This window comes from Lissotriton vulgaris, chromosome 2_1 (assembly GCF_964263255.1).
Source record: "Lissotriton vulgaris chromosome 2_1, aLisVul1.2, whole genome shotgun sequence".
In the NCBI taxonomy this organism is placed as follows: Eukaryota; Metazoa; Chordata; class Amphibia; order Caudata; family Salamandridae; genus Lissotriton; species Lissotriton vulgaris.
Window position 1 is genome coordinate 160,874,648 of NC_141687.1, and position 21,149 is coordinate 160,895,796.

The 21,149-nt window shown below is 46.8% G+C and overlaps 1 protein-coding gene across 1 annotated transcript in view; it reads right to left on the reverse strand.

Moving 5' to 3' along the window:
* Positions 1-21,149, reverse strand: part of LOC147729751 (eosinophil peroxidase-like) — a 74,000-nt gene that overhangs the window by 20,421 nt on the left and 32,430 nt on the right. Inside the window, exon 7 of the mRNA XM_086954639.1 lies at positions 20,460-20,775. Coding sequence (XP_086810765.1) covers positions 20,460-20,775 — 316 coding nt within the window. The remainder of the gene's footprint in view (positions 1-20,459; positions 20,776-21,149) is intronic.

Genomic DNA, 21,149 nt, shown 5'->3' on the forward strand with positions numbered 1-21,149 from the left:
ATGAGTGTATGGAGGTGTACACCATGACGAGCTGAGCTCGTCATGAGCGTCCTGAGGTTCCGTGACAATTGTAAGTGGTGTTTTCGACTCGCACGAATATGGTCGAGTCTGGTATCTATGAACCGCAAATGACGAGTTTAGTAAGTGTGCGCAGTTTCGCTGTGCTAACTTAAACCGTTCGTTTGTTATGTGGGTTTTTCATCTGTACCCACGGGTTCCATCTTAGATACGGCATCCATTTTGTCTCTTGCCCTCAAGTAGCCAGCGAACGGACGCTGTCCGCTTCGCGACCCTGGGACTCCCAAGATATTGGCGGAAGACACATGTTCTTTGTAAGTGTCTTTATGACGAGGGGGATGCTGCTGTAAGGCAGATGGCGCCGCTCGAGGCTCATCTTGCCGCACGGGCTTATTGTCTCAGCCGTGCATCTCATTAGGCACATCCCTTTGATGCCTGTATCTCGTGTTTCTCGATACCTCCCCTTTTACACCCTTTCCGATCTCCCCACTGTCTCCGTCTTCCTCTGCACCTGTCTTTGTTCCTATTTTCGATCTACTTTACTGCTGATTGGAATTCGCTAATGGTGGGAAGATGGGTTTTTACAGTAGGGAACCGCCAAATGTTTCCGTACTTATGTTCCGGACCTTGTGTGTTTCAAAGTGACCAAAGCGACCCCTCTGGGGGCTAATTGTGGGAACCGGGTTGTAAACTTTTGTGTAACATGTTATCCTATGGGTAAAAACTGTATAAAAGGAGCGATCCACAGAACCAATTTGAAGCAGTCTCCCCGAACTACACTCGATGTACTTCCTGTGACTTCTGTGTTCCCTGCAGCAAATAAACCTTGAATCTTTGACGCCGAAGGAAGTGTCCCGTGTCTCTGTGACTTGTACGCCGGAGCAGGTTACCCACGAAGGTTTCAGGTGTTGTGCCCTGGCACCGCTGGGTCCAAAAAAAACCAGTCCTTCAGTTGGCGCCCAACGTGGGGCTGCATCAGTGGTACCGGTCCAAGCCCGACGATCGTGAGGAACTTCGTGTGAAATCTCCGAGGGAAGGTGCACCCCGCTTCATCGATCCTGTTGTCGAAATAAGTGGCCCGAAGACTTTTCCCGCGAAGATTCCCGCCTCCTGACGGCTGCGACGGACTGCTGCCCTGACTGTAGACCTGTTTTGGCGCCTGGCGTAGACCTTGGTATAGCGAGACGATTGACGGGCCTTCCTGAGGACGCCATCGATCTTTGAGTTAAGTATTTTGTGGGTCGCTCCCAGAGTTCTTGGTTGTTGACACTTTAGCGAGTGTCTTTGTTGTAAACGCTGTGTGAGTGTTTTTGTCGGTGACACTTTGCTAGCGTACTTTGTTGTTGTATTGTTTGACGACTGCAGCCGCCAAAAACCGAGGGTTTTGTTCTTTGCTGGGACTTGGTGAATCCCGTAACCCTTGAAGTTTGTGAAACTCGGCTAGTGTGCAAGATGCCTGGTCGCAGTACTTTGTTCAGTTGTTTTAGACCTTGTGGTGCGGATTCCCTGCTGGAGGACTCATGTCCGATACCTCCGGTTGGAACTCCTACTTATGACTTATATAGCAAACATGGGCTAGGCCCGATTGCTTTTAACGATTATTGGATTAAATATACAAAGAAAGACGGCGATCTTCGTTGGCCACCTCACGGTAGCTTCGAGGCGTCGATCTTAGATAATTTAGAAATAAAGTTGTTCGAACGTAAATCTAGGCCGGCCATGTTTGATGCCTTTCGGTTGTGGCGCAAAGAAGCCCGACAGAAAGAAATCAGACAGAATAAACGTAGTCAGCGAGATACTGTTGCTACTATAGTGAAGAAAGCTGAGCAGTTTCAGCGTGATAAGGAGGATAAGGATAAGGAAGTGTTTGAGAGGCTGCAGCGTATGTCCATAGATAAATGCTATCCTGCTTTGCCTACGGAGTCGGATAAGAAGGAAGAGGCAGTTGAGGATCCTTTAATGTCCTATCTTATGAAGTCGCCACCTCCGTACGTACAGGGTACCGCAGCTCCTGTGGTCCCTGCCGTACCTGTTCTTCCACCTATTGTTCCTCCACCAGTTCCTCAACCTGCACCCGCTCTTCCGACTATTCCTGCTCCTTTGTCTGTTTCTATTCCTACTGCTCCTCCGCTTCCACATACTCCTGCTCCCGCTACTGCTCCTGTGTTGTTAACCCCTGTTGTTGCTACTGTCTCTACTCCTTCTCTTGTTAGTCCTGTGTCTTACTCTTCTCCCTCTACTCGTAATCGTAACTCTCCCCTTGCGACAAACTTCTTTCAGTCGCTCGGACCTGTTTTTGGGTCTGCTGGATCTGATGGTCCTCAGAGACGTAGTCAGCTTCCTGGTAACAGAGAACGTGTTGCACTATATAATATGGCGATGGGTTGGATGGTAAACCCTCTTCGAAATCCACCCCGTGTTGTCCTCGAAACGTTTAATCAATTCAACATACCAACTCAGAGATATGTGTTTGACGAAATGTGCAAGTTCCTTCATGATCAGATAGTGGCCAATGCGCCTGACGAGGTGCTGACCGCCTTGTCCGAACTTCGGCTTCAGTTCGCAACTGGACTGATAGTAGATACTAATGTCCGACGTGCTATTGAGCGGTTGCTATCTCTTCGTCCCGCTCCTATTCCTCATGCATTGTTCGTTGAGGATATTGAAAAACAAGACGAGTCTGGCCAATATCCTATGCGTGAAGTTCCGCCGGTTTGGATACCAGCTGATCCTAATGCTGCCCCTCCGGTATTGGCACATTTTGAGAGAGTGTGGATACACCTCCCATGGAAACGATCGGAAGTGCTTCAGGTGAAACAATCTTTGCCCGATCCTCGTAAAAATCCTACTGGGTATTATAAGGAATTATCGCAGCTCGTAGATGCTACGGTGATGAATCTTGCTGATATTGATATGTTGTTTGGCAACGTCGTACCGCAACCGGTATGGGCTAAGATTCGTCACCAAGATCACGCAAATGAATTAGGTGGTGATTGGGCTGCCATTACAGCGGCAGACGCTGGACAAGTGGCTGCTACTAAACCCGATCAGTTGATTGCTGCTCTCCCCCAGCGAATCATTGCATTAATGAAAACGCTTATGCCAGCTATGAGGGTAAATTGGGACAAGTTGTCAGCCTGTAAGCAGAAGAAAGATGAGAGTGTTTCCGATTTCTTTACGAGGTTCGAGGAAGCATTCATTGATCATAATGGACAGGATATGGGTACTGAGGGTGGACAGAGGTTGTTTGTGGATAAATTCGTGTCGAACTTGTTGCCCGATCTAAGCAATAAATTAAAGAATTCAGAAAGTGCATGGGCCGTTTCTACCTCAGCTCAGATATTGGCTACGGCACAATATTACGAGAATAGAGAGAAAGAGGAAAATGACCGTGCTGATAAAAAGACGAAAGAGCTAAAAACTAAAGTGTTGTTACAACAAGCGTATCCGCCGCGTTCTAATCAGAATGCGCCTCAGCAGAATAGATCACAGTCGCAATCGAATCGATCGCAGTCGCGTAATGATTCCTCTTTCCAAAGATCTTCATTAGGGTACAATCAATGTGCTTATTGTAGACAGGAGGGACACATTAAATTCAATTGTCCTGCTTTAAATGAACGTAATAGTGGTAATTCGTCTAAAGGAGGCCGTGGTGGTTCACAGCACGCATCACGTGGTAGAGGTCGTGGTGCTCAGAATGATCGCTCTGACCATTCATCAAATTCTAATAACTGCTTCGATCAACGTGGATCATCGCAAGGACGATCTGCGCAGTACAATGTAGACGATTATTACGTCGATCAGGGAACTGACGATAGTAATTACTAGGACAGCCAAAGACAAGGAGAGGGAGTGGTATCAGTTCCGGTTGATCAGAGAGGGCCTTACGTCGCAGTTGCTATTTCGGGCGTCGTTGAGCCTTTTCTGTTGGACACTGGTGCAGCGAAAAGTTCTATCATGCATTCGAAACTCCCTGGCGCACCTTTGTCTGGCTTAACAAATGTTTCCGTTGGATTCTCTGGCGCCCCCGTTAGCAATCCAGTTTCACGCCCTTTGCCCCTTCAAATTGGGCCACGTGAGCTCGAAGCTCCGTTGATTTTGACTACTGGTTGTGGTGAGAATCTTTTGGGTCTGGATTTGCTTAAACGTTTGTATGCGACTTTGTATTGTTCTCCTGCGGGTGTAAAGCTTACGTTAGGAGAGAGGGTAGTCTCTCCCATGTATTTGTCCCTCGATAAGCTTCCACCGGAATTGAATTCTCTTCCTGCGTCTTTGTGGGCGACGGGTCCTAATGATGTGGGCCTACTTGATATCTCCCCTTATGTTGTTCAGTTGAAATCTAATGTGCGATTGCCACGTATTCCCCAATACCGTATCTCCCTTGATGGTGAACGAGCTTTGTTAGCGATCATCTATGACTTGATCGAGAAAGATGTCATCGAAGAAACTCGGGGAAACGTGTGCAATAGCCCTGTACTGCCCATTCTTAAACGTACTGATCCTACCAAACCGCCTGTTTATCATTTTGTTATCGATTTACGGGAGGTAAATAAAATTGTGGTTCCTCAATTCCCTGTTGTGCCTGATATCACGGCGCTACTGACTCTGATTCCAGCTACTGCTTCATGGTTTTCGGTGATTGATTTGAAAAATGCATTTTTCAGCATCCCGATTGCCGAAGAGAGCAGGGACCTTTTCGGTTTCTCTCTTGGTGGACGTAGCTTCCGGTTCAAACGTGCTCCTCAGGGCTACTGTGAAAGTCCATCGATTTACAGTCAAGCCTTGAAGGGTCAACTGGATGCGTTTAGGTTGCCGGTTGGTGCGGCTTTAATCCAATACGTCGACGACTTATTGGTGGCTGCTGATACTCAGGACATTTGCAAAATTGCTACAGTGTCGTTGCTGCAACATCTCTGTGAGTTAAATCACAAGGTGTCACCTTCTAAACTCCAATATTGTTGTCAAGAAGTAACCTATCTAGGTCACTTATTGTCAAAGGAGGGAAGGAGATTGACCCCTGAGAGAATTGCAGCGATTGCGCGCATGGCTGTGCCACAAACCCAAAGAGATGTGCGTGCTTTTCTAGGTATCACGTCGTACTGCAGGCAGTGGATTCCTAATTTTTCATTGCTAGCGAAACCATTGGTGGCTCTTACGTGCAAGGATGTTTCAACTCCTTTACCATGGACGGAAGAATGTCAGAAAAGTTTTTCTGAATTACGTGATTCATTGTGTTCGGCTCCTGTGTTAGGTACCCCTGATTACAGCAAGCCGTTCACGTTATATGTTCACGAGAGGGAAGGTTGTGCTTTGAGTGTTCTAACGCAACCTTTTGGTGGTAAGCAACGTCCATGTGCATATTTTTCCTCGACCTTAGACCCAGTAGCTAGAGCATTGCCGAGTTGTTTGAGAGCAACTGCGGCAGCTGCGGTCTCCATCCGACAATCAGCAGGATTGGTCATGGATAATATGCTTACGGTGATGGTTCCGCATGCAGTCGATACTCTTTTGAATCGAACGAAAACTCAGCACTTGACGAGTGCGAGGTTATCTGGGTACGAATTGACGCTCTTGGCAAGCCACATTCAGATAAAGCGTTGTAATGTCCTAAATCCGGCAACTTTGTTACCAATTAGTGCAGAGTCAGATGAAGTAGCAGAACATGACTGTTACTTGCGGACAGAAGAGGAAACAAAAGGTCGTGTGGACCTTAAAAACACCCCATTGGAAGACCCGGATGGCACTCTGTATGTGGATGGGTCATGTTTTAAGTTGCCGAATGGCGATGTGACTACTGCTTATGCTGTTGTAACATTGAATACTGTTGTTGAGACTGCGAGATTGAATCAGAATTCTGCCCAAGCTGCAGAGCTGATTGCTCTCACTAGAGCATGTGTGCTAGCAAAAGGTAAGCGTGTGAATGTGTACACCGATAGCCAGTACGCTTTCGGTGTAGTGCATAGTTTCGGACGATTGTGGCGAGAGCGTGGTTTCTTGACGTCGCATGGCACGAAGATCCAGCATGGCCAGCTTGTGAACGATCTTTTGGATGCATTGACTTTGCCTGTGCAAGTTGCAATTGTTAAGTGTAGTGCGCATCGTAAAGTGACGGATGATGTTGGTCGTGGTAATGCGTTTGCAGATGAGATTGCTAAGGAGACTGCCCGGAACCTTAGCACTCGAATGTATGTGACGAGTTCGGGTAGGTGGCCTGCAGAATCGAGTATGTGTGAAGATACCATAGAGAGCGTGAAAGCAATTCAGAATGAGGCCACCGACACTGAAAAGACGAAGTGGAAAGAAAGTACGGGAAAGTTGGATGTGAATGGTTGCTGGATTGATTTGTCGGATCAGAAAAGATGGATGTTGCCTGATGCGTATGTGCTGGCCGTTGTGACAATGGCACATGGGTTAGCACATATTAGCGCGAAAGGCATTTGCAAGTTGCTGGCTGATGTGTGGAAGAATGATGGCATTACAAAGTGTGCTGAACGTCTGGTGAAGAATTGTATGGTGTGTATAATGTACAATCCTGGCAAAGGAACCCCAACTCCCCCTGGCAGTTTTGCTCCTCCTTCGTATCCCTTTGAGGTGATCCAATTGGACTTCATCCATATGGAGCGATGCAATAACCTGAAATACGTTTTGGTTGTGGTTTGCGCATTCTCCCGATGGATCGAGGCCTATCCCCTCAAAGACAATACTGCTTTGTCTACTGCGAAAATTCTACTGAAGGAATACTTTCCTCGGTATGGAATGCCTAGAGTCGTGTGGTCAGATAACGGAAGTGAGTTTGTTGGAAGTGTGATGAAGAGTGTGTGTAAGGGCCTTGGAATTAATCAAAAATTCCATAGCGCCAATCATCCCCAGTCAGCTGGATTGGTTGAGGGGTACAATGGCACCCTTAAACTAAAACTAGCGAAGATTCAGGCTACGACTGGACTTTCGTGGCCTGATGCTTTGCCTCTAGCATTACTGTCAACTAGGGCGACTGTACACTCCCGAATAGGGCTTAGTCCCTATGAGATAGTGTTCGGCCGTCCTGCGAATGTGTGGGGGGTTCCTAGGCCAGGAATATTCTCTGATCTTGAGTATCCGATGTTGATTGACTACTTACATGACTTGACTGCTAAACTGAGGTTAATTCACCAACAGGTTTACGACGCCTTGCCGACGCAGACGGAGGGTCCAGGCCACCAGCTCCAGCCCGGGGACTGGGTGGTTACTCGTAACTTCTCACGCAAGAACAATCTGGACCCCCGATTTACCGGACCTTACCAGGTACTCCTGGCCACGAGGACTGCCGTTCGTCTTGAGGGGCGGAAAAATTGGGTACATGCTACCCATTGTAAGCGAGTCCCTATTCCTTTGCCGGCAGACCCGTGGGTAAGGAAAGGCATTGCGTCAACAGAAACAGAAACATTGCCGGCGTTTGTACCTTTTAGCGACGCACAGCTTGTTGGAGAACCCTCAGCGCAGCAGAAAGCCACTGTTGAACACTTGTCAGCAAAAGACTCAAGACCAGATCAACCAACTGATCAGCAGGACGCTGTCTCTTCAACGGATCCTTTGTTCGACGAGCAGACACGTCCCGGGAAACATCGATATTCTTTGCGATCTCACACTAAGGACAAATAAAATTTTCTTGCTTTGCTGAAATTGACAACTGCAATATCCTCGTTTCCCATGATCAACTTTGAACATTCGTATCATTGAAAATTTTTTGTACATATATCAAGCTTCTTCCTTGTATCTTTTTCCTTCCACAGCTGAGAGACATTGTGCTAATATATACATATTGTGTATTGAAGGCCGTAGGGCCGCGCGCGTACTTCCTTCTGGACAGTAGGTCTTGACGCTAGGTTAAAGGCCGTCGGTTCCTAGGAACTCCTGGGGATTGACTATTGCTGCACAGAACGAAGTGCGTCAAGAAACGTTGCGGACGGTCGTAGGGAATGGCATTTTCGAAGCTGAATGATTTGGAAGGAGCTCAGGCGTACAGATTCAAGCTGCAGCAACTCAGTCGTACCAAATGTTTTATATTTCAATTGTTTGTGTTGTTTCTGACTGCTTCTGCATTTTTGACGGGTGGGGTGTATTACACTATGTCTTACTTCTTACTTGCTACCCCTACTCCTACTCCTTACCCTAACCTTACTTCGACTGCTTCTCCTCATTCCTTTCATATGTTACCGGAACACGAGCAGGCTAGACGTGTAGAATTCCGCAACAATTCCTTTATTCAGCTCCTCCATCAGCATCAGTTAGTGGTTAACACTACTAATTGTTGGGTGTGTGGGTTGATGCCACATACTACGGGTAAGGGAATTCCATATCTGGTATTACCGTATAGTTCCCAAGGGTCAGCTCGAGCATTCCAAACAATGTTTCGAAGCGCACTGGGTTTCCACCCCACTCAAGAACAACGTTCCCCCTACTCTGGTCCTACCTCGTATCAGAGGCTGCTATCGATGGCAATAGAGGATATGGAAGATGAGATCCATGATCCTTTTCTTATTCCTGAAGAAGAGGTACAAGCCTATAGGGTCCTAAGTAGAGGGGAATATAGTATGTTCACTAGTGAAAAGCAGCTTAAAAGCTCGCCTCCAATATGGGTCGTACCCCACACTGGTAATCTTTGTCTTATGGGTCGTGGTTCGCAAGCCCCACTTGGAGCAAGTGCTTGCACTGAAAGTTACGTTCTGCCAATGTTCTCGTCCCCTGTGTTTCTGGCTGCCAAGGGTACCTACTTTATCTGTTATGATCGTGCATACACATGGTTGCCCGCAGACTTCATGGGCTCATGTTTCATTGCAAATCTGTTGCCTCCGACGTTCACTGTAGATGCCGATTATCATAAGACTAGAGTTGTACGAGGCGTAATTAGCGAAGAGGATACTGCCGGTCAAGAGGCAGGAGACTTTTTCAAGGGTTTCCTCCCGTTTTGGGGACCTATGGTTAATAGTAGGAACCTGAGACAGTTGACTCGAGTGGTAGAATCGACAGCTAATATTACTGCCAGTGCCCTTGGTAATATCACCACAGAACTTCAGGCGGAGAGGCTTATGACGTTACAAAACCGTATGGTTTTAGATGTCGTCTTAGCAGATCGCGGTGGGGTATGTAAAGTGATCCATTCGAGCTGCTGCATTTTCATTCCGGATAATGCTCCTACTGTCTATCAAGCCATCTCGAAGTTGCATAAGATCTCCGAATCCATACACGTGGATGTAGGGGATTGGACGCTACTTGGATGGTTTTGGGGCCTGATGTCGACTTGGGGTTGGAAGATTCTGATGATCATCGGGGTTGTGGTAGTGTTCCTGTTCACGTGTTGCCTTTGCGTGCAGTGTGGTCCTGCCTTATGTGGCCTCTGTGCTACAACGTGTATGAGACAACCATCTGTTACCAAGGGGACTCGGTTGGACAGAGCTATGCTACAACAACATCTTGATGGTCTGATGAATATCGAATATGATTCCGACTAGTGCTTGCCTACATGAGGGCAAAAGGAGCGTCTGAGGTTCCGTGACAATTGTAAGTGGTGTTTTCGACTCGCACGAATATGGTCGAGTCTGGTATCTATGAACCGCAAATGACGAGTTTAGTAAGTGTGCGCAGTTTCGCTGTGCTAACTTAAACCGTTCGTTTGTTATGTGGGTTTTTCATCTGTACCCACGGGTTCCATCTTAGATACGGCATCCATTTTGTCTCTTGCCCTCAAGTAGCCAGCGAACGGACGCTGTCCGCTTCGCGACCCTGGGACTCCCAAGATATTGGCGGAAGACACATGTTCTTTGTAAGTGTCTTTATGACGAGGGGGATGCTGCTGTAAGGCAGATGGCGCCGCTCGAGGCTCATCTTGCCGCACGGGCTTATTGTCTCAGCCGTGCATCTCATTAGGCACATCCCTTTGATGCCTGTATCTCGTGTTTCTCGATACCTCCCCTTTTACACCCTTTCCGATCTCCCCACTGTCTCCGTCTTCCTCTGCACCTGTCTTTGTTCCTATTTTCGATCTACTTTACTGCTGATTGGAATTCGCTAATGGTGGGAAGATGGGTTTTTACAGTAGGGAACCGCCAAATGTTTCCGTACTTATGTTCCGGACCTTGTGTGTTTCAAAGTGACCAAAGCGACCCCTCTGGGGGCTAATTGTGGGAACCGGGTTGTAAACTTTTGTGTAACATGTTATCCTATGGGTAAAAACTGTATAAAAGGAGCGATCCACAGAACCAATTTGAAGCAGTCTCCCCGAACTACACTCGATGTACTTCCTGTGACTTCTGTGTTCCCTGCAGCAAATAAACCTTGAATCTTTGACGCCGAAGGAAGTGTCCCGTGTCTCTGTGACTTGTACGCCGGAGCAGGTTACCCACGAAGGTTTCAGGTGTTGTGCCCTGGCACCGCTGGGTCCAAAAAAACCCAGTCCTTCAGTCCAAGGAGTTAAATAGTTGTACTAAAGCATCTAAGGCCTCTCTGTAAGTATTCCACTGTCACCTGGCTGCTGATGGCTCCCTGGCAGTGAGCCGTGAATTGATCCCAATACAAAGACCGGTGGCTTGGGTGTGGGTAGGCGTTCTCCTCTCCTTGACAGGATAGCTTGGAAAATGTGCCCAGGCACTTGGTGGACTTAAAGGTCGACCCACCCTATCTAAGGTAGATGTAGATCACCTCTAGGCCAGACCACCCTGGATTGGTCCTCTAGTAAGGCTGGGCCCAATCCCTACAGGAGAGGGAGCTGCCTCAGAACCACAGGGGAAGGGTTGGCCATTTCCATAGCCACACCTCTAGGAGGGCACAGGTAGCTCTCAGCAGGGGAAGAAATGTTCTGCCATGTTGGATTTAGGGAGTAAGGGCTGTGGGATTCTTTGTAGTAGACCAGAAAGGAAGTGCTACAAAAATAGGTAGGTCGTGGGTAGGTTGTTTTGAAGAGAAAGGAAAACCGAAGGATGTGTAAGGACCAAGTGTAAGGACCAAGAGTAGTATTATGCTATAGTGAACAAGGGTCCATAAACAGAAATACAAAAATATAATGCAAGGAAAATATAAATAATGGTTTCCTAACAGCAAAAAACAATTCCATAGACTCTTTTAACCACATCGATGCTAGTGTTATTTTCCTCCTGTGCTGAGCTTTTGGTTTCCCCATTGTTCATGACGAGCTCAGCTCGTCATGAGTGTATGGAGGTGTACACCATGACGAGCTGAGCTCGTCATGAGCGTCCAAGGAGTTAAATAGTTGTACTAAAGCATCTAAGGCCTCTCTGTAAGTATTCCACTGTCACCTGGCTGCTGATGGCTCCCTGGCAGTGAGCCGTGAATTGATCCCAATACAAAGACCGGTGGCTTGGGTGTGGGTAGGCGTTCTCCTCTCCTTGACAGGATAGCTTGGAAAATGTGCCCAGGCACTTGGTGGACTTAAAGGTCGACCCACCCTATCTAAGGTAGATGTAGATCACCTCTAGGCCAGACCACCCTGGATTGGTCCTCTAGTAAGGCTGGTCCCAATCCCTACAGGAGAGGGAGCTGCCTCAGAACCACAGGGGAAGGGTTGGCCATTTCCATAGCCACACCTCTAGGAGGGCACAGGTAGCTCTCAGCAGGGGAAGAAATGTTCTGCCATGTTGGATTTAGGGAGTAAGGGCTGTGGGATTCTTTGTAGTAGACCAGAAAGGAAGTGCTACAAAAATAGGTAGGTCGTGGGTAGGTTGTTTTGAAGAGAAAGGAAAACCGAAGGATGTGTAAGGACCAAGTGTAAGGACCAAGAGTAGTATTATGCTATAGTGAACAAGGGTCCATAAACAGAAATACAAAAATATAATGCAAGGAAAATATAAATAATGCCAAGGAACCATCCAATCAACTTTTAAAACATCATCTTAATAATACATAAAATAAAAAATAATCTGGAGCGGTAGTTACCCTTATGGGGGGAACTTTCAAAGGTATCAAAAACACACATGCAGACAAAAGAATTAAAGACAGAACTCCATAAAACACAATGCTGCTGCACCCATTAATTAATTCTTCATAATCAGCCTGGTTAGAGTGATTAGGTCGACAACGTTTCATACCACTCAAATCTAGGGATCAGCCCCAGGACAATACATTGTTTGCCTGGATATATAAACCAATATGACAAGAAAATAAATCAATCTGAGAACCGTAGGAAAGATCTTATGTATCATACATTGGCAGTATGCTAAGGCGTCACATCGGCCAATACAGACTTGCAGGGATATTCCAGTAGAGTGTACTCCTCTTCACCAATCAAGTGCCCACACGGTTGATATCGGGAAATCTACATGAAAGTAATTTGATGTGAATGTGAAAAAAACTGTACGAATAACTGGAACCAATAAGCGTGATCAATACCCAATAAATAAATTCATCCCTGGACATATCATAATTCAAGACCCACCTTGGCTTTACTGTATCTGCTCACTACACAGAGAAGAAGTGATCTGTTTTACAGAGTTGCATATTTTTTGTCAGTAACTTTTTTTTGCCTGTGTGTGTGTTTTTTTATAACTGTATAAGTGCCCCCCGTGGGGGTAACTAACCGTACAGATTATTTTTTATTTCATGAATTCATAAAATGACAAGTTGATTGGACAGCTCCTAGGTATTATATATATATTCCCTATGTGGTACATTTTTCTATTTCTGTTTAGGGACCTTTGTTCTTATGACAAAACTGGGTAGGGCCACCCCAGGGAACTACTACTCCTTTGTTTAGGAAGTGCCTAGGAGTTGCCCCAATCACAGGTTGGTTCCAGTCATAAATATGACATCCACAGTACCCTCCCCAGATCACCTCTGAGCCTGTGGAAGAACAGAAGAGGACTGGGTCTTGCGTCTGGGACCATAGAGCAGCATTGTAGGCTGAACTTGCTCTATTTCATGTACCCAGAACAAGGAAGCGGATTCCAAGGTTCATAAAGCTGACCTCCTGTTTGGGCTACAGGGATACACAAGCTTCTAGATGCCTTTTCCTGCATATCCGATTCAGAAAAGGGGGTGGTGATGAACAGAGTGTCTGAATTAAGCAGACCACTCTTACCCAGTCCAAAGATCAGGGCTTGATCCATCAACGTTTTTTAGCTCACTGCACCATCCCAGCTCAGAACCTGGCTACATGCAAATTAGTCTGTCCCTGGCCCAGTGCATCATGGGAACAGGGCAGACCAGACTACCAAGCCAATTCCGACACCGCCTATCCTCTGCACGATTTTGTGCGCAAAGGCTTAATCACAGCTGGCTTGCTGAACGTAAGGTCCCTGCCCAAACACGCCCACGAAATCGCCCTGCTCATAGATAATCATCATCTTGATGTTCTATTCCTCACGGAAACATGGACCCACTCCGACTGCAACATAGATCTGGACTGGGCCTGCCCACAAGACTTCAAGATCCTGCATCTCCCTCGACCTAAGGGGCGGGGCGGTGGTGTTGGTGCAATCTACAGAGCATCATGGTCAGTCAAAACCATTGACATGGACCCAGTGGTCGGGACCGAAATACTCGGCCTTTCCATGGATTGCCATCTTGGTGCTACTTTTACAGCGGTGATCTGTTACCGTCCGCCGGGAACGTTTAACGCTACTCAGCAGCAGTCGCTTCTCACCACCCTCACCAATATGGCTACCTCCCACAACAACCTGATTGTCCTGGGCGACTTTAACCTCTGGCCCAACGGCAGCCTCGACTCCGCCCTCAACAATCTCCTAGTGTCTTGCGAAGGAATGAAACTCTCCCAGCTAGTGGACAAACCCACACACAGAGCAGGGCACCAGCTAGATTTAATCTTTTCCTCCCCACAGTTGGCTATTCTGAGCGACATTCTACCAATGTGCTGGACTGATCATGCTCTGATCAAATTTCACATAGTAGGTAGCAGATATGGCAAACCGGCTTTCCACGGTCATATACCTCCGTACAGAGACTGGAAGGCCCTAGACAAACTCAGACTGAATGGCCCAGTGTTTGAAGTAGAGGACAGTTTCTCTACTACACAATCGGTGGAGGCTAACTATCTATCCCTGTGTTCAAGGATTTCCAGCACTGCGGAACGCCTCGCCCCTTTGAAAAAGGGTAAACCCCAGAGACGAGCACCGGCCCCCTGGTTTGATGACTCCCTAAGAGTTCTCAAACTAGCTTGTAGGCATGCTGAGAGAAAATGGAGGCAGGGTTACTCTGACACTCATAAAACCATCTGGAAAACACACCTCCGGGAGTATAAAACTGCCATTGCCCTAAACAAGGCTAAACACTACTGCTCCATCATATCCAATGCCACAAACAGCTCAAAGAGTATTTTTCAAATACTCAAAAATCTGACCAACCCGGACTGTGTTACCTCCACACAACCTCCCACCCAAGCCCTCTGCGACAATCTTGCAGTGTTCTTTATCAATAAAATAAACTCCATTATTCAGAACCTGGAAACACCCCCCTCATCTGAAACTGCTGAATTGCCGAGACCAGACACCAGCCAGCGGAACTTGTCGCTCCCTGGCTCTGTCCCTCTGGCTAGAATGGAGGAATTCCCTCCGATCCCGGCTGTCGAGTTTGAAAGACTTGTGCTTGGTATTACATCGGGCTCCCCACTTGACCCCCTACCTCCAAAAATATGGAAAAACTTTGGTATGGAACTTTTCGACACCATGCGCCTAATTTGCAATCAGTCCCTGCAGAGTGGCTTTGTTCCCACCCCTTGGAAACAGGCACTAATCACTCCTCTTTTAAAGAAACCCTCCCTGAGCCCAGACTGTCTCTCCAATTACCGACCCATCTCCCTGCTGCCTTTTCCAGCGAAGGTCGCCGAGCGTTGGGTCAGTTCATGTCTGTCCACCCACCTGGAACAAAATAACCTTCTTGACGATTACCAGTTTGGTTTCCGTCCTGCCCACGGCACAGAAACAGCAGTTTTAACTGCCATGGAAGATCTTCGAATGCGTGCAGACAGGAACCAGCCAGTGGCACTGATACTGCTGGACCTGTCTGCCGCATTCGACACGGTCAACCATGCTAGGCTGCTGCAGAGACTTATGGAAGTGGGAGTGGAAGGCACTGCACTGCTTTGGTTTCACTCCTATCTTCGGGACAGAAGACAGGCTGTCTCTCTCCCCCCATTTCGGTCCGCCTTTGCAGCAGTTCCCCAGGGAGTCCCCCAGGGCTCCTCCATCAGCCCCATCCTCTTCAATGTGTATCTTATACCGCTAATTAAATTGATCCAATCATTTGGGGTCAAAACAGTTAACTACGCGGATGACACACAGCTTATTCTCTCGTGGGAAGGTGAAGATGCCATTCCGTTCTCAACTTTCCACGACTGCTTAAGAGAGACGGCCGGATGGCTACACAGTAACTCCCTCCAGTTCAACGCCGCGAAAACAGAGGTCCTGTTCTGCTCCGGCACTAAGATACCCCGTCAGTTCCCACATGAATTCTGGCCCCCGGAGTTCAGTGTCAAACCTCTACCAGTTCCTTCCGTGCGCAACCTGGGAGCCATGCTGAATAACAAATTAAGTATGGAAACCCAGGTGACAAAAACAGTGGGGATCTGCACTGCCCTGCTCCGATCACTGCGGAAAATCATGCCTCTTCTCCCGGCACAAGCCAGGGCGTCGATAGTCAGGTGTACAATACTCAGTCGCCTTGATTATTGCAACGCCCTGCTCCTGGAGTCTCCAGTCACGATGCTGGACCGACTTCAGCGAATTCAATCTGCCGCCGCCAAGCTGGCTCTTGGCTGGACGAGAAGGGCCTCAGCCACAGCTGCTCTGGCTGAGCTTCACTGGCTACCCCTAAAACAAAGAGTGGCATTCAAGTCCCTCTGCATTGTCTTTAAGGCTCTGCACGGACTTGGACCCAAACCTCTACAAGCCCTGTTCCAGTGGTACATACCTGCGAGAAACCTACGTTCTTCTTCTGCTTGTTTGGTAAAGGTACCCAGATTTAACAGAACTAGAACAGGGGGCAGATCGTTCAGTGTAGCCGCGGCCAAGCTATGGAACACCCTGCCCACTGACATACGTCAGATTCCACAGCTTCTTCCTTTCAGGAGACGCATTAAGACATGGCTCTTCCCCAAATAAACTGCCAGCCTGACTGTTCTCCGGTCTACCGTTAACAGAGTATTTTTCCAGCGCCAGGAAGCCTGCAAGGTGTCAGTTCGCGCTTTACAAATTCTCTAAATAAATAAAAAATAAATAAATTCTTCACTGGAAAGGAGACAAGCTTCCAGGGACCGGTTTCTGGCATTTCAGCCGTCGTCGGCCCGGCTTGCTTTAATCCTGATGGTGCAGTGAGCAAGGGACTCATGTCTGAGTATACCCTGCCACACCTATAGAGGCCAAAAACGATTCAGAAAAGGGGGTGGTGATGAACAGAGTGTCTGAATTAAGCAGACCACTCTTACCCAGTCCAAAGATCAGGGCTTGATCCATCACCGTTTTTTAGCTCACTGCACCATCCCAGCTCAGAACCTGGCTACATGCAAATTAGTCTGTCCCTGGCCCAGTGCATCATGGGAACAGGGCAGACCAGACTACCAAGCCAATTCTTCACTGGAAAGGAGACAAGCTTCCTGGGACCGGTTTCTGGCATTTCAGCCGTCGTCGGCCCGGCTTGCTTGAATCCTGATGGTGCAGTGAGCAAGGGACTCATGTCTGAGTATACCCTGCCACACCTATAGTGGCCAAAAACGATTCAGAAAAGGGGGTGGTGATGAACAGAGTGTCTGAATTAAGCAGACCACTCTTACCCAGTCCAAAGATCAGGGCTTGATCCATCACCGTTTTTTAGCTCACTGCACCATCCCAGCTCAGAACCTGGCTACATGCAAATTAGTCTGTCCCTGGCCCAGTGCATCATGGGAACAGGGCAGACCAGACTTCCAAGCCAATTCTTCACTGGAAAGGAGACAAGCTTCCGGGGACCGGTTTCTGGCATTTCAGCCGTCGTCTGCCCGGCTTGCTTGAATCCTGATGGTGCAGTGAGCAAGGGACTCATGTCTGAGTATACCCTGCCACGCCTATAGTGGCCAAAAACGATTCAGAAAAGGGGGTGGTGATGAACAGAGTGTCTGAATTAAGCAGACCACTCTTACCCAGTCCAAAGATCAGGGCTTGATCCATCACCGTTTTTTAGCTCACTGCACCATCCCAGCTCAGAACCTGGCTACATGCAAATTAGTCTGTCCCTGGCCCAGTGCATCCTGGGAACAGGGCAGACCAGACTACCAAGCCAATTCTTCACTGGAAAGGAGACAAGCTTCCGGGGACCGGTTTCTGGCATTTCAGCCGTCGTCGGCCCGGCTTGCTTGAATCTGATGGTGCAGTGAGCAAGGGACTCATGTCTGAGTATACCCTGCCACACCTATAGTGGCCAAAAACGATTCAGAAAAGGGGGTGGTGATAAACAGAGTGTCTGAATTAAGCAGACCACTCTTACCCAGTCCAAAGATCAGGGCTTGATCCATCACCGTTTTTTAGCTCACTGCACCTTCCCAGCTCAGAACCTGGCTACATGCAAATTAGTCTGTCCCTGGCCCAGTGCATCATGGGAACAGGGCAGACCAGACTACCAAGCCAATTCTTCACTGGAAAGGAGACAAGCTTCCGGGGACCGGTTTCTGGCATTTCAGCCGTCGTCGGCCCTGCTTGCTTGAATCCTGATGGTGCAGTGAGCAAGGGACTCATGTCTGAGTGTACCCGGAAGCTTGTTTCCTTCCCAGTGTAAGAATTGGCTTGGTAGTTTGGTCTGCCCTGTTCCAATCATGCACTGGGACAGGAACGGACTAATTTGCATATAGCCAGGTTCTGAGCTGGGATGGTGCAGTGAGCTAAAAAACGGTGTTGGATCTAGCCCTGATCTCTTGACTGGGTGAGAGTATTCTGCTTAATTCAGAAACTCTGTCCTTCACCACCCCTTGTTGTTAAATATTTTCCTGCATATCCAGCTCACCAGTTCCAAATTACCATACCCTGGACCCTTCTGCTAAAGTGAGTATTGATCAGCAAGGGCTATCCTTGTGGTCCTGGGCACTTGGCTGGTGTCAAAGAGTACTCCTTCTAAGGTTTGCTGAAACCTGGGACTAAGAAACGTTTTGCTATCTTTTTGCCCTGAGAACCAGCGTGGGACTGGAAACAACCTGCCAAGCTGGTCCACCGTGGGTGCATCGCCGCTGGGGTAAGTTTGCTGTAGTCCTGATGTGTTCTCCTCCACAGCAGCGATTCAGTGGTACCGCCGTCGACCAGCATTGTCCGATGTCCAATCCTCTACAACTACAGCCTGCAGCTTTTTCCCACTAAGGAAATCCCAACTCTAGAAATGTTTGTATGTTCAAAGGTAAAAAGAGTCACTGATCCAAGCTGCCACCAGTATTCGATCGACCTCAAGAGCTATTTGAATGCAAAACCTGAACTTTTCCCACTCTTCACTTTCCCTTCTTAGTCAAAGTTTTCACAAAAACTATGGACTTCGGCTTTCCGTAGATGTTGAGCACAGCTTCGGCCACAGCCTGCTGACTTGCCCTGCTGAAGCCGTTTTGCTCCATAAAAGTTTTTAAGTGCAAAGGTAACTTTTTGACTGGGACAAACTCGGTCCTTGTATCTCATCCGTGCTCCATCACTTTCAACCTTAAAGCTTACCCTTGACCCGGTCATGTGCAACCAGATGACTGCAGTTGGTATATAACTGTTTTTAGCACGAATTTAAAGATCTGAATGAAAAAAATAATAACCTTGGTTCTATTTATTGGGTTTTGTCAATTCTGTGTCATTTTATTTATTAAATTCGCTCTTTTTCTAAATTAGTTTGGGATTTTTGTAGTGTTGTTTTTGACTTAATTACTGTTTGAATACTGCCCACATAATTTACACATTGCCTCTAAGTTAAGCCTGTCTGCTCTGTGCTATAGCTACCTGGGGGTTGAGCTCAGGTTAGTTTATTGACTTTAAGGGTTCACCTTGACAAGGATTGTGGTAATTATTCGAGGTGGGTACTCACAGGCCTCAACTAATACCCCAATTTCTTATAAAGTTGGCATTTTAATCTGATGCCGAGATTGCATACAGTTCAAGCATATATTAAAGGAGCACACATTCAGCTCCTAAAGCGGTATCTTGACAGTATTGACAGATAGGATATGCTTGCCATTGCATAACTAACTATTACTTATTAAATCGCCCTCTGGGAGATTAAAGATATATTAGACCCACTGGGTATGGTTTATGTCTGAGCTAGTATGGCTTTGTTTGGAAAGCAAGTTGTTATCGCCTAACATGCGAAAGTGAACGTCCTTATTGTTGCCAAAGAGCTCTGCATCACAGTACCTGTTCCTTAGTTTTCCATGTGGACACCACCTGTCTTGTTTGAGAGCCTCAGACTTCTTGGTGGGTAGTAAGATTAATTGCTGTCATTAACTGATCAGATTGACTAGGTCACTGTAGGTCAGTACTGATTTACTGATTTTGTGTAATTGTTGAGCAGGTCATCATTACTATAGGTGCTAGTTTCATGGCATCCCAGTTATGGCAGTTAACACCAACAGAAAGATCCAGTTATTTCTGTCTATCCAGTTTTACAAGGTTTGGATAGAAAGAAACACATGAGACAGATTATAAAATTTCCGCAGTCGCCGACAGTCACCAAAGAGTGCAGGTTAAACTCCTCTCCAGGGCCCACACGTCTATCATGGGCAGTTCATAAAGAAACCACAGTACAACAGGAAACCAAATTGGCCAACAAAAAATTTGACTATTGGCAACAACATGGTTGGCTCCACACTCAAAATATTTTTTTTTTACTTTTGTACTTTATGATTTGTAAGTGTATTCATTCATCCGTTTGTTCTCATATCAGTAGATAATACATTGCAAAGAAAGTGATTCCTTCTTGAATTGTCAGCCATGAAACTGTTAGCTCTTGTTACCACAGTCAAAGGTTTCCCTAAACGTTGGCTGTTTCCCAAAGCTCATTTTGTTTTTGCATTCTCACACATCACTCCTGTTTATTTTCTTCCTTTCACTTTTATACCTCCTCTATTTTTCTCTCACTCTAACATCAGTTGAAATTTTGGACAATCTAAAAATAGTATATAAATAAATAAAGACAAATAGCCTTGAAGAATGAAATAACATTGAACACCCCATGGAGGCCCCAAGATATGGTAAGCCTATGGCAGCTGGCAGAACAGTTTATGCCTCTGACTAATGGGAATTAGAGTTGGTAAGGAGACCTTGCATTTCTGGTGCTCAATAATATTAAAACAACACACGTTCAATTGTCAGAACAGGCAATCGTGCTTTGTTGCTCTCTGAAATTCAGTACACTATTTTCAAGTACATAAAGATACACTTTAAAGCTTTCAGAAATCTTGGACGTAAAATTGAGTATACAAATCCACTATACGCAGAAAAGATGCTACTCACCACTCAAGAAACATGGAATGCCCGAAGATCTGTTGGTTTGGACGCAGAAGTCTTCTCCCATGGTGTTAAAGGGAAGATGCTCTCGGGCGTTATCAGTAAATCTCTGGTTAATAGCCAACAGACCAAACTGGTTTGTCTGATCCCTAAGTCTGGTTGCCAATGCCATGTCGCTTCCATACACTTGGCTTCCATCAATAAATGATGTCAAAATGTTAATCTGTTCACGTACAGGTGATCCTTCGTTGCAAGCTGGAGCCGAGCGGAATAAAGGAATGCAGTCACTTCTGTTTGCAATTCTTGGATCATTGGGTGGAATCTGCATTAAAAACATCACAGGAGAAGATAGTCTGTTATTCTGATATATGATATGATGGCAATTTGTTATAGGACTAGATGACATTTTAAGGTAAATGCACAAAGTCAGTTGCGATCTGAGTATAAATGCCACTTTGAAGGAACCCGATATTTGGTAGGTACTTGAATGGTTTATCTAGGATAGAGCTTACCTGATGAGTTGTTGGAGGTAGAGATAGGGTAATGATTGAGGAGTGTGGTTATTGGCAGTGGAGATATAGAAACGTCTTACAAGGTAGAGGTATTTTGTGGGTTGCGTGGATTGAATAAGAAGGCTCTGAACCTCAGAGGATACTTTTTATACGTAGGTGTGGGTGATGGTTCTTTGTATATATT